At 36.4% G+C, this 14333-nt stretch overlaps 1 protein-coding gene across 1 annotated transcript in view; it reads left to right on the top strand.

The window, feature by feature from the left end:
* LOC150106510 (pleckstrin homology domain-containing family G member 7-like) overlaps positions 1 to 14333 on the top strand; it is a 280061-nt gene that overhangs the window by 176248 nt on the left and 89480 nt on the right. Inside the window, exons 13-14 of the mRNA XM_090393016.1 lie at positions 3719 to 3834; positions 14118 to 14211. Coding sequence (XP_090249142.1) covers positions 3719 to 3834; positions 14118 to 14211 — 210 coding nt within the window. The remainder of the gene's footprint in view (positions 1 to 3718; positions 3835 to 14117; positions 14212 to 14333) is intronic.

Raw genomic sequence — 14333 nt, 5'->3', positions numbered from 1 at the left:
ATAATAATCAAACAGCCGCAATTAATTATTGCACATTTCAGCATTTTGCAGCACACCTTCAGCGCCCCCTTAAGTAATCAAACCGCCCATCAGTTGGCGGTACCGCACACTTTGGAAACCACTGGCCTAGACCATCCAATTTAGTCCACTGGGGGGTGCCATTTAAGACTCTAGGCCTGATTTTGGTTGCTTTCCTTCAGCCTCATTGTCCCAGTGTTAGTGCCTCCATGCACATATCATTGTTCTGTGATTCCTGATAATGGCAACGTAACAGTGACGAAATATCTAAAGTATTAATTAAAGTTATTGTAATTAATGTTTAGTACAGAAGACCTCCCTTATCTGTGGGAGATATGTTCCAAGACCCCTAGTGGATACCTGAAATCACAGATAGTTCCAAACTCTATATATACAGGGTGTCCCATAATTCTTAGTGCAGTTTTGATCTTTAACTGCTTCAACAGTATCACAGTTACAGAGCTGCAATAAATATCATTTGAAAGTACAACTATTAGAATTTTTGATGATGCACAAATATTATTATTTCATTACATTTTCCTTATTTTTTTTTCTGGTGTGATTGAAGATGGCAAATGTTGAAGAAAAAATCAATTGCATCCTGTGGCTTGCTAAACTCAAGTCCATAACAGTAAGAAGAAAATTCTCTACCCATTATAACAAGGAGGCTCCCCACAGAAATTTAATAACTGGATCAATTCATGACAAACTCAAATCAGGGAGGCATTCATCAAGGGAAGCGAATGTGGTCGAAATCAAAAGGGAATTTGATAAGTCCCAAGAAATCAGTGTGATGTGCTGCTGCTCAGTTAAATGTACCAAAAACCACAGTGCACAGAATTCTAACCAGACAACTCCATAAACATGCTTACAAAATTATGACTGTTCAAATGCTACAAGAAGAGGATTATCATGCCAGGTTGGATTTCTGTCAACTGACAAAGACACAAATGGAAAATGACACAGATGTTATAGATATGTTGACTTTTTCAGATGAACCAACATTCCACATAAGTGGGAAAGTTAACCATCACAATTGCTGCATTTGGAGTACAGAAAAGCCCCAGGAAATATGGCAACACGAAAAAAAATCACCAAAAGTTAATGTGTGGTGCACGGTTAGGAGGCGTTGCATTATCAGGCCATTCTTTTTTGATGAGCCCACTGTCATGGGTGAATCTTATTTAGCAATGCTTCAGAATTTTTTTATTCCCAAATTAAAGAGATTAAATCTTATGAATAAAACCATTTTTCAACAGGATGGGGCACCCTGTCACTATGCAACACAGGTATGAAAGTTTCTGGATGACACTTTCGCAGACAGGTGGATTGGTAGAGGAGGTGCTCTTGTATGGCCACCTCGGTCACTTGACCTGACTCCGTTAAACTTTATCTTATAGGATCACACCAAAACAGTCGTGTATGCTTCAAAACCTGCTTCTCTTGATGACCTTAAGACTAAAATTACAAATGCAATCAATGCAGTCACTGCTCAGCAACTACTAAACGTTTTCCGGAACTTTGAAAATCACTTAGTTACATGCATTGCACAAGATGGCAGTCATGTTGCACTAATAAGAAGCAAATCATTGTGGATAAAACTTAATTACATACTATTTAAGCTATTATATACTATAAATCTGTAACTTTTATAATGTTGAACCCATTAAAGTTTAAAACTCCATTAAGAATTATAGGACACTGTGTACTATGTTTTTTTTCCCCCTAAATACGTATATATTTATGATTATAAATAGTTCATATATTTGTTCATTTATAATATATACAGTTATAAATAGCGCATACAGTACAGCGTGGATACACTGGACAAAGGAACAATTCATGTCCCAGGTAGGACAGAGCAGGATGGCACGAAAGTTCATCACTGTACTCAGAATGGTGCAAAATTTAAAACTTATGAATTTTTATTTCTGAAATTTTTCATTTTATATTTTTAGACCAGGTAATAATAGTAGTTAATAATTGAAGACTCAGATAAGTGAAATACAAGTGCATGGTGCTTTATCAGAAGTCAGTTAATGTGTGGACATATATGAGTTGCTTAATTTAGGATTCATTGTGTTGAAGGTTGGATGAATAGTAGATGACTGTATTTTGTCTTCTTTTTGCTACTTCAAGCTCTTCATATAGCAGGTCTTCTAACTGCAAGACCGTATGACATCTCATCTACTCAACACCTTTTTTACATCTCTGGTTCATTCGCTTCTATTGCATTATACTGTATCCTTTAATGGTGCAGTATGAACTTTAATAACCAACAAAATACTCATTAAATAATTCAACTGCATCCTCATCAATGGTCACTTTGTCACCATTCATCAGTGTCAGCATCCCATAATTTTGTTGAACAATAGGATATCAAACTATTAAGATATCCTGTTGCCTCTAACATTGTACTTTTCCCTTCCTTGCCATTCTAGTCACATTTCTAGCCTGCATTTTATACTTTTCATACAGCTGATTATTATTTGCCATCATATATCTCCTCCACAATGTTTTCCATACAGCATGCCTAATTTCACCATTCATCCATGTCACTCCTACCTTATTCATTTGCCTGATGCTTGGTATGTGTGTGTGTATGTATGTATATGTGTGTGTGTGTGTGTATATATATATATATATATATATATATATCTCATTGCTTATGCCAAATGTGTTCTATCAACTGCATTTTATATCAAATAAGGATTACCTTCTTTTTAACTTGTCTAAGCATTTTGTGAATCAGACAGGCTGTTAGATTTCCCATTTTATTTAGCTCAACCTTGCACAAAATAGCTTTTAATTATGCGCATTGCCATATTTCACATTCACCCTTACTAGAAAATAAGGATTTCTTATGTTATCTTTAATTGAGAGTAAAAACATGTTGGCCCTAGTACTTAACTTTATTACAATTATCAAAAATATTTTGCGTTGATATTAACACTACATCATCAGCATGATGTGTTGATTAATACCAAGGCCAAGTGCCTCCATAGCATAATGGAAAAATGATGGGACATTGTATCCTTTAACCCGCAGAAACCTCAGTTCGATTCACATTGTGATGAGAGGAATCTGTATATGGACTTTTTCAGTTGAAAGTAGGTTATATGTGGAGCTACAAGAGCAGGTGGCATCTTGGAGTTACAACATGAAACGAGAAGCTAAGTAGAAAGGAGATAATGCTGTTTGGGCACTTATCATTTTTGTCTGTCACACTAATATTCTCTCCATTCATAAGCATTTCAGTTTCACCTGTTCCCCTCTCTCACATCACTCATAACACCTTGTTCTAGCAACAAATAAATAAAATATTTTAATGGTTTCATTCAAATAAAATATTGTGTGAATAATTTTATGTGATAGGAAAAATAAATACTATATTTGCTGCTCAGTATACTTGAATTATTGAATGATAGCTAAACCTTTCTAGACCCTAAACTGTATAGACCTGTACGTTCTTTCTTCCACTTCCTCTGATTTCTTTCTTCTTACAATATTTATCACACTTCAGGCTTGCTCTATATATATAATCTTGTAATTTTTTATTTATAACCTCCATCTCTTTATATTTCTTCCAAAACCTCTTTTCTTGTTCTTGCTTAATTTCATTCATTAATTTCATTCCTGCCCCATTTACTTTGTGGCTTTAAGATAAAAGTTTTTATACACACTATTAATTTATTTCCAGGAGAGCTTGATGACAAGATGAAATGGCTGAAAAATTTTGAACGTCTCTTAGAAATTCAGAGAAATATAGTATGGCCTTCAGTAAGTGAATTAGACCCCAAAGCTTTTGTTCCTGAGGTAAGTATGAAATGAAAAGAATTTTATCATCATTAATGATAATACTATTATTATTATTATTACGAGATTCATTGAGGAAAACTGAATATCACCCACTTTCTTTTACTTCACTGCTCTTGAATTCATTCACACTACCTGCACATTCCAACTCCAAAGAGCCATCCCAGTCACACACTGCTCTATGAGAGAAAAGTCTAGCTCTCACCACTTTCTTGACTGCATTCATTCATTCATTCTAACTTTTCATGAATGTCCTCTCTTCCTCTCCCCACCATCCATAAAATGAAAAATTTCATCCACTGCTGTCCTATATGACCTTTTCAGAAGTTTGTAGGCCACTATCAATAATCTAAATTCTACAGTCTCAATATCATCCTTAACACTCCCTCTGCACTCTGTCTGCTATATCTGCACCACCTTGGATACCAGATCTGCACACAGTAGTCCAGGTGAGGTTGTAGACAAAAATGACTTCCTTGTCATTTAAACTATATTAATAAAACTTTTGTATTAAAGCAATTTATATGATATCCAGTAAGCTTTGGAAAGTAGTCTTGAAGTTACCTGACAAGCTATCTGATATTCACATTTTTTTTAATGGTAATTCCAACAATGATTTATTAAAAATCTAATTGCACCAATTGTACTAATATGCTATTAGTACAGTGAATACAATTAGCTTTTCTGCTCAAGAGACCATATGTGGTACTTTTTTCCCCAGCCATTCAGGCTTCTATTGAGCAGAGTGGGGTTCTCATAACAGGTATTGCATTATTACCCAAAGATTGGCCTAAACATCCATGCCATTGTGAGATTTAGATATTTGGAAAGTGGGTATGCTATCCACTTAATCAACCAGGTTCAGCTTCTAGAATTCCTCACCCCCCATGTCTTGGGACACATTTCACTTCCACCCTTACCAAATAATTCTTTTGCTGTTATCTTTAGCAGCACTTCTCCTTCACTGTTGTCCCCAGAAGTTCGGTATCATTTCATTTCTATTCCCGCATATATATACACATTTAACATAATTTTTCATATGTGAATAATCTCTTAGGCAAACCAACTAAGGTAATGCCCAAACTCATAACCCACAATTACTAGTATCCCTTTATTAGTATAAAATTTAATAGTGTAAGTGTAGACTCCTAAATTTACTCATTTGTGCTTCCACCAGTCCATGATTTCATGATTTTACAATCTTTCCATTCTGTTGGAAGCCATTCCACTTACTCTCTCTTTCTTCACTCTGGTTGTTGCATTATGTGTGCCACACCTCTTGTTCCACTGTAAGCACTCATTCTCTTTCTCCTTTTGTTCATTCACTTACTCATTCTCATGTATTATTTCACTATGATTTCTCATGTATCTCAGCTTGTCATTCACTCTTATTTTTCTGTCTATCCTTCCACTGCATCACTCTCATCCTGCCCTCTCTCTCTCTCTCTCTCTCCCCACACACATGCACTCAACAACACTCATTCTAAATGTGCAACATCATATTTAGCAAAATGTATCCCATCTCTCTCTTAAATCACTCCATATCACTTCATACATCCAAGAATGGCGGTGCTTTTTGAGTCACAGCCAACCAATCTTGTCATTCATAATCTCCCTCCCTCACTTATTATTATAACCTCCCTTTTTCTTAGACTAAGCACTTCCATATACCATTTCTGATAATACCAGTAAATCATTCCCCTTTCTTTTTATCTATGTCATAAGCCTGTTTTTCATACCAATTTTCTTGAGTTTTTGTATAATAACCTTTTATGTGGAATCCTGTCAGTGCCTTGGCAAAGTCTAGCAGTATTGTGGTATAGCCATTCCTTTTTTTATTATTGTTATTATTATTACTATTATTAATAACAAGTCCATAAAGAGAGACTCATTGTGGGAGGTACACTATCGCACATAATTCTCATCCAACTGTGCCTTAAATTGATTTAATGTGTCTACATTTATAACACACTCAGGCAATGCATTTCACTCATCAACCACTTTCCATGCAAAGAACCTGCTCCTCACTTCTCTATTCACACCCTCCTTATACAGTTTCCAGTAAGAGCCTTTGTTCTATCCCCCCCCCTCTCCCATTCTATGAAAAATATCTTCCATGTCAACCTGATGACAACCCCCTGACTATGTGTGTAGAGGCTTAAGTGCTGTGAGGACATCATGTTGGAGGCTTAATGGATTTTTTACAACACTCAAAAAGAATTAAAATAGAATTTAATACTTCCTATATTTCGCCCTAGTCACTAGGACATCTACAGGGATTACAAAAACAATTAATGTAACATATACACAAATAACAAACAATACTAAGCCCAACCACGCGGGTGACACCAAAGTCCTATCTAGGTAGAGCGCCCTCTAAGGGCAGTAGTAGGTGGCCTGGAATGTAAGGTGGGAACTCTGGTGATGAGTGTTTCCCAAATCTTCGGAAGCTTAATGTAACCGTATTTATTGAGATTTGGTTGGTTTTTGAGAGCTGCTGCTGCTTCTAAGAAAAGTCTCTCTTTCTTGAATTTGCTGTGGTGGGGCATAGTGGTTTTCTTCCATGATATCCTATGGGTGGTGTCCAGAACATGGTCAGCAAAGCCTGAATGGCCATAGTTGTGTTTGAAGATGTAAGACTTGTGTTCCCTCTAGACGAATGGATGCTGATCTGCCTGTCTGTCCAAAGTACGCCAGCTTACAGGAACAGGGTACTTTGTAAACTCCAGGCAGAAAGAGAGGAGGGAGCTGATCTTTCGTAGAACGGATAAGGGTAGCAAGTTTGCGGTGGGGCTTATATGCTGTGTGTAGGTTGTACTGTTTTAGTATCTTGGCTATTTTTTCGGATGTGCCACGGATGTAGGGTATGGTGATGGCATTTTTAAAATCTTGTTGATGAGAAGGACAGGGAATGGGGGGGGGGGGAGTTGATTATTTTTTTGATACTGTGATCGCTGTAGCCATTGGAGAGGAAGGTGCTGTGTATGTGGTTAAGCTCAGTAGTGAGGGCGGTTCCACTGGAACAAAGATTGTGGGCTCTCTTGGTAAGAGTTTTAATAATGCCATATTGTTGAGAGGGGTGGTGATGGGAGAGTTTGTGAATGCATCTGCCTGTGTGTGTGGGTTTTCTGTATACGGTGAAGGTAAGTGTATCATTAGGCAGGCGTGTGACTAAGGTGTCTAGGAAGGGTAAACAATTGTTCTTTTCCTTTTCCATAGTGAACTGGATTCTTGGATGTAGACTATTGAGATGACTGAGGAAGGAGTCTAACGTGTCTGGGCCATGAGGCCAAATAGAGAACACATCATCTACATATCTTAGCCAGATAGAAGGTTTGAGTGGGGCTGAGTCTATGGCTCGTTTTTCGAAATCTTCCATATAGAAATTGGCAAGGGGGGTGAGAGGGGGGAACCCATGGTAGTTCCCTCTATCTGCTTGTAGATTTTGTTGTTCCAAGAGAAATACACAGAGTTAATGGCAAAGGAAAAGAGATCTAAGATGTCAGAGGGAAAAACGTTTTCTAAGAGAGATAAGGTGTCAATTAAGGGAATATTGGTAAACAAAGAGGAGATATCAAAGCTTACCAATATGTCTGTCTTATTCAAGGTTAAATTTTCTGTGAGGGCTTTAAAGTGGATCGAGTTTTTTATATAGGAAGGGGACCTTCTGGTGAGGGGGATCAGAGAGTTGGCCAGCTGTTTAGATAGTCTATAGCAAGGTGCATTGGTGGCATCTACTATAGGCCTCAGTGGGGAATTGGATTTGTGGATTTTTGGTAAACCGTATATTAGGGGGGGGACGGGAGCAGAAAGGTTTAAGTTTTTCCGTGACGTCAGGGGGGCCAGGAAGATACTTTTTTGAGTAAGATTTTTAGTTTCTTAGCTTGTGTTTTTGTGGGGTCGTGTTCTAGCAGGATGTAGGTAGCGCAATCGCGGAGGTTAATGTTCGTTTTACGATTGTATTCACTGGTATTAAGAACGACTGTGGCATTACCCTTATCCGCTCTGGTGATGACGATACTTTTTTCTTTACGTAGTTTCAGGAGAGCCGTGCGTTGGGCATATGATAAATTACTTTTTGGCAGTGAAGAATGCACGAGGATGTTGGCTACGTCAAGTCTGATGTTGTTAGCTATCTCCGACAGTAAGCGACCGATTCCCCGTTCGATGTTCACCATTACGTCAAGTACCGGCACTTCCTTCGGAGCGACGGCAAAATTACGGCTGAGGCAAAGGGCGCTGACGGCATCGTCATTGAGCCTTTTGGAAGAGAGGTTTATTACTGTCTGGAGCGGTTGAATTTGTGGTTGTGGTTTGTTTTTCACAAGGTTGCTATATTTCTTGATGTGTTTATTTTTTATTTTTTGGAATTCTCTCTGTGCGGAAGTTTCCGAAATGCCAGAGAGAATCGACCAAAGTTCAGGGTTAAGAACGGTGGAGAGCTCTGAATGTAAGGAGCCAATGGCGGCGTTCGTCACTGCGAGGGTAGCACGTGTAGAGGCGATTTGCTCGCGGAGTAATGCCCGGCTGGCACGGTTATATATACGAAGTGCTTTTTTGGAATGGAAATTGATCTTCATTTTAACACAGTTTGGTATCACTCTTGTATCCCGACATCTTTTTAAAAAGGCCAGCCTATTTAGTTGCCTAGATAGTCGTAGTTTTGATTTACCATATTGCTTGGATTTGCATGCTAATTCTTCTCCATGGATGATTAGAATACATGTGTAGAGGCTTAAGTGCTGTGAGGACATCATGTTGGAGGCTTAATGGATTTTTTACAACACTCAAAAAGAATTAAAATAGAATTTAATACTTCCTATATTTCGTCCTAGTCACTAGGACATCTACGGGGATTACAAAAACAATTAATGTAACATATACACAAATAACAAACAATACTAAGCCCAACCATGTGGGTGACACTAAAGTCCTATCTAGGTAGAGCGCCCTCTAAGGGCAGTAGTAGGTGGCCTGGAATGTAAGGTGGGAACTCTGGTGATGAGTGTTTCCCAAATCTTCGGAAGCTTAATGCAACCGTATTTATTGAGATTTGGTTCTTTCTGCTCTTTCTGCCTGGAGTTTACAAAGTACCCTGTTCCTGTAAGCTGGCGTACTTTGGACAGACAGGCAGATCAGCATCCATCCGTCTAGAGGAACACAAGTCTTACATCTTCAAACACAACTATGGCCATTCAGGCTTGGCTGACCATGTTCTGGACACCACCCACAGGATATCATGGAAGAAAACCACTATGCTCCACCACAGCAAATTCAAGAAAGAGAGACTTTTCTTAGAAGCAGCAGCAGCTCTCAAAAACCAACCAAATCTCAATAAATACGGTTGCATTAAGCTTCCGAAGATTTGGGAAACACTCATCACCAGAGTTCCCACCTTACATTCCAGGCCACCTACTACTGCCCTTAGAGGGCGCTCTACCTAGATAGGACTTTAGTGTCACCCACGTGGTTGGGCTTAGTATTGTTTGTTATTTGTGTATATGTTACATTAATTGTTTTTGTAATCCCCGTAGATGTCCTAGCGACTAGGACGAAATATAGGAAGTATTAAATTCTATTGTAATTCTTTTTGAGTGTTGTAAAAAATCCATTAAGCCTCCAACATGAAACCCCCTGACTAGCTGTTGTCTCAATCATATTCCCCCCACTCCTATTCATGAGGCTTTGCAGTTTACATTATCTCAATCTGTCCTTGTACTCCACATTCCAAAGACCACTGACCATCTTTCTGAATCTTCTCTGGACTCTTTCTAACATATTATTACCATGAAAACCTGGCGACCCAACTATGCACAATAATCCACATGAGGCCTGATCAAGGTCTTATACAATAGCATCATAACCTCTTTATTTCTGCATGTCAAGATCCTCTGCATCATTGCCATTATCCAATGTGATATCTTCATAACTTGTGCAATGTGGCCCCTGAATTTCAGGTCCTTGTCCACCATTCCTCCCAGATCTCTCATCTCTTCTACCTCCTTAAAGTTTCTCCACCAAGTGTATACTTTATATCCCATCACTACTTACCATATTTCAAAACCTTATACTTTGCAACATTGAACAGACAGTTCCACTTACCTGCCCATTCATGCAATCTGTTCAAGTCTTCCTATAAGGCCATAACATTTGCTTGACTCTGTATTTCTCTTCCCAATTTTGCATTATCTGCAAACACTGCTCTCAATCTATTTTAAAATATGAGCAGATTGCTAAAGCAAGACCAACTTTCAACAAAAGGCATGTTGTCCACTATAAAGGATGAGATTGTTGTCTGGAAGCAGGTTCAAACCAGCCTGTTTAGTATCTTGATGACAACCCCAGAGACACTGATTGTCTATGATTGGCATGACCTCCTTCAACTCATTAGGAATTGTGCCTGTGTTGAGACTCATGCTCAACAAGTATTTAAGGACCTTTGCTAATTCTCTTATCATACTGCTGCTGCTGTGCTTGCATCAACCTCTTGCAGTATCTTTAATATCTCTATCTCATCCACTGCTATCTTGTTTTTTTTTTATTTAGCTTCACCTTAGCTTCCAAAGAATTAATGGATCTGTCTGGAATGTGTACCTTATCAAAACAATTACTTAATAATTCAGCATTTTCTGTGCATTCTTAATTTTTCTACCATCTGTACTAATGTTATCCTTCTGTGGTCATTCTTTCTTTTATTCACCACATAGCAAAATAATTCTCTTGTATTTTCTTTAGTTCAGTAAATTATTTTCATAGTCTGATTTCACTTTCCTAACTATGACTGTCACTCTCCTTGCTTGTTCTCTATATTACTTCTGAGTCTGATCATCACATTTCTCCTGATATTATTCCATAACTGGTCCTGGCCATGGCAAAAGCAGGGCCCAATTGTGATTATTTAGGTGAAGCTCCTAAGATAATTAGGTATCAGGAATATATGCTATCAAACAATGCTAAATATTAAATAATATAATTATTGATATTATTAAATACATATATATAATATATTATAATAATATAATAATTATTATATATAAAATATATTATATATAATATATAAATATATATTATATAAATATTAAATAATACTCTTCATATAATTAATAATTTATTAGGACACCTTCTTGGTAATTCTCATAGTAGGGTATGTAAGTTCTGTTTGCTACAAACTTGGTATTACTAAGTCTACCTACTCACTGATGAGACCTCATTAAAGGTTGAAACCGGTCTGGGTAGTGACCTTCTCTCATAATGTAGAACAGTAATACAGCTCCTAGGAGCTGGGTTTCACATTATGGGTAAATACCAAGAATAGTGATCGGAGCTTGCTCCACCCTTACTATGAGTTGCCTCAGTGTCGCATTACCAAATGGGTCAGGTGTTGCACTATCCAGGTATTTGCTTACGCTTGGACTCACCGAACTTTATATAGTTTCTATATTCAGCATGAAACTGTTTGAGTTTCTTATTCGACTATGAAACAATATGGGATGTAATATCCCTTAACTTAAATAAGTTCATGTCACCGAATTGAAGCCTTTGGCTCTTCATATAATTAATAATTATTGTTTATACTTTAAAAAAAGAAATACACTAATTATAAAAAAGTTTTTCTTGCTTTTTTTCCCAGAAAAATCTTCCAAAATTTTATCATATTTTAAATTTCTTTCTTATCACAGCCTGACCAAGCCCATTTAGTCCATTTGGCTAAAGGCAGGCCCTGTTGATAACATCTTTTTATGCAGCTCTTGCTTTATAGCTTTGTTCATCCATTTAACTTCCCTGAGACTTATTCTCTAACTCTCAAGGTGCAGATGGTTATAGCTTCCTTGAGACACCCCTTGATCACTTCCAATGCACTGCTGATTCTTTTATTTTAGTGATACTTCAGTATATTATGTCACCAAAACAATAACATCACAATACTACAAATTCCATTGAGAGTTAAATGCTTCACAGTGGCCACCTACCTAATAACATGTTGGGCCTCCCTTCAGCCAAGATAGCCATGTTAATAATCATGTCAGCTTGAACAGTTCTGTTAAAAATCCTGTCAGTTGTGCCATTTATGTTATATTTCTGTAACGAGACTATTTTTACACCGAGTATTAGGTGAATATACATGAGTTCAATCAAATTGGTGACTCGAGACCAAATAAAAATATATTTAATGAAACTAAATAAAACTATATACATTGTAAATACAACTAAATTAATAACTATAAAACTATATGGGTCCAAGGCCTTTTAAATAAAAACTATACTTAAGAAATCTCCTTTATCTTTAAAGGGTAAAAAAAAAACATTATCTCACTGACTCATTCTGTTGCTGCTTTGTTTAACATGTGCTTAATCAGTTTACCAGACTGAACATTTTGTTTTTCACAACAAATTTCTATAGAACAATAAATGTTCATTAGAGTCAGTTCTTTATCAGGCCTTTTCTCAAAATATAAAACTTCTTATTCACTACGCTGGAGATATTCAGTGTTTCCTTATTTAGCACATATTGTTCCTTCCATCCTCACTGTTTCACTAAGTATAATTATTCTTACTTCAGGCAATTTTTTTTTACAAGAAACACAAATCCTTTACCAGAGAAAAATAGTTTTTTTTGCTACTTTATAAATTACACCATATCAAAGTAGAGCTCTTCATTAAAGGCACTTCACAGTTTCAGATTTCACTAATTTCGTCATTGCTCTGATAACAGAAATAATATCACTGGCATCCTTGAGACACAGATGCAACTTTCCATTTTGCATTTCACATTGAAATAGAAATTCTACTTAATTTCATTTTATTTATTGTTCACTTGTTGACAGTCTCAACTCTGTCTCGGTAAACAAAATTCTCTGGTCTGCATTCTTAAACTTCCATTCTCTCTCTTCTTGTTTTCCCTGTTACCCAGGTACTGAATGCTTTCTTTGTCAGCTGTCAATCCCCCACCAATCTCCTCGGTGAGCATGCTCACTTGTTCCACTAAGCAGCAGTTGAGAAGCTGGTAATGGCTGACACATTATCATTGTTGTCAAAAAAGAGAATGTCTCTACAATGACCGATAGATATCACAACAATTATGAATTACATTAAAGAACCATTAAAATTATTACAGTTATCTGATATCCAGTAAGTACATCAATCTGAAATACTTTACATTTCATTTTAACATACATATTAATTTCAGGCACATTTCAATTGCCAATTATAAATGGTTACATAACCAAAACTAATAAAATTCTAACATAGAGAAGCAATTGTAAAAAGATTCATAATTATAAATTATGACTATTTTTACAGCCACTTGCACTTGTCTCGGCATTGACTCCACTAGATCATGAAAGGCATCCTGAACAGTTCTGGACAAAGTAAACAGAATAAAATTTCAGAGATTAGCTATATATATATATATATATATATAAAAACTAGTGTCAACCATTAGATGCAGTCCACATAATCCCACAAATACACGATCGGATTAAAATAAAGATAATTAGATAGCTAGGGCAAACACATGGAATTCTTGGATATGCTTTTTAAACCATGCTTGCAGAGTGCAAGCCTTGTTAAAAGAAACCTTTTTAAAGTAGTGTAGTACTGTTACTAGGGAGCAAATCCAATCAAATAATACATGTTATTTACCTCACTTATACACCAAGTAAATTCGAAGTTCTTACTGACGTGCATTCAAATACTCTCCATTTCACATAAATTTTAGCATCCACAGATAACAGAAGAAAGCTTCTTCTTCCTTTTATCTTTCCTACTCTCTCTCTCTCTCTCCGAGTGCTAAAACCATTGCACTATACTACGTTCCAGCAAAAGCATCATCTGAAAACCAAATAACACTTAAAACCTATAGTTTCACCCCATCAAGTAGTAGAAACTCTCCTCTCTATTTCTAATTCTTCTTGTGTTTGTATATAGTAAATCTTATTCTGGTATTCATCCTGTTTTTCATGTGAAGATCCATCTTTCTCTTAGTTCTTCCCAAATCTATCTCTAGTTGTTTAAGATTTTTATGTGTTTTTACAAAAAAAAAAAAAAAAAATACTTGTCATGTTTAATTGTTGAAATGTATCAGTTTTAAAAGAAGTTGTCTATTTATTTATTTTTACTAGCAAATTAAATTTTAAAATTATAACAATAGCACCATAACTGATTTAATGTCATGACATAAAGTAATGCATAATCATAAAATTTAAAACAAGAAAGATTTATCTAATAAACTACTATTGTATGATTACAAAAACTATTACAGTAATCGCTGTACTAATTTTTAGTTCCTGAAAGGTCCATTGGCCAAACAACCATGTGAGCGCCTAATTGTTAGCCCTCGAAGGCAGATTATCTTGGAAGGACCACTTCACCTTTTAGGTATGTGCAACTTTGTCTTATCACGTCGTCATATCAAGAAATTACAATAAAAGCTAGTTATTATTATTTTATATGGTGTTGTTAGGCTTGATGTTGGGGAAGAATGTCAAGAACATGAATAA

Source organism: Typopeltis vanoorti, chromosome 5 (assembly GCF_054136105.1).
Source record: "Typopeltis vanoorti isolate ZY-2024b chromosome 5, IOZ_Tvanoo_1.0, whole genome shotgun sequence".
NCBI classification, from domain to species: Eukaryota; Metazoa; Arthropoda; class Arachnida; order Uropygi; family Thelyphonidae; genus Typopeltis; species Typopeltis vanoorti.
Note: the sequence above shows the minus strand (reverse complement) of the source record. Positions and strands in the feature narration are given on the sequence as shown.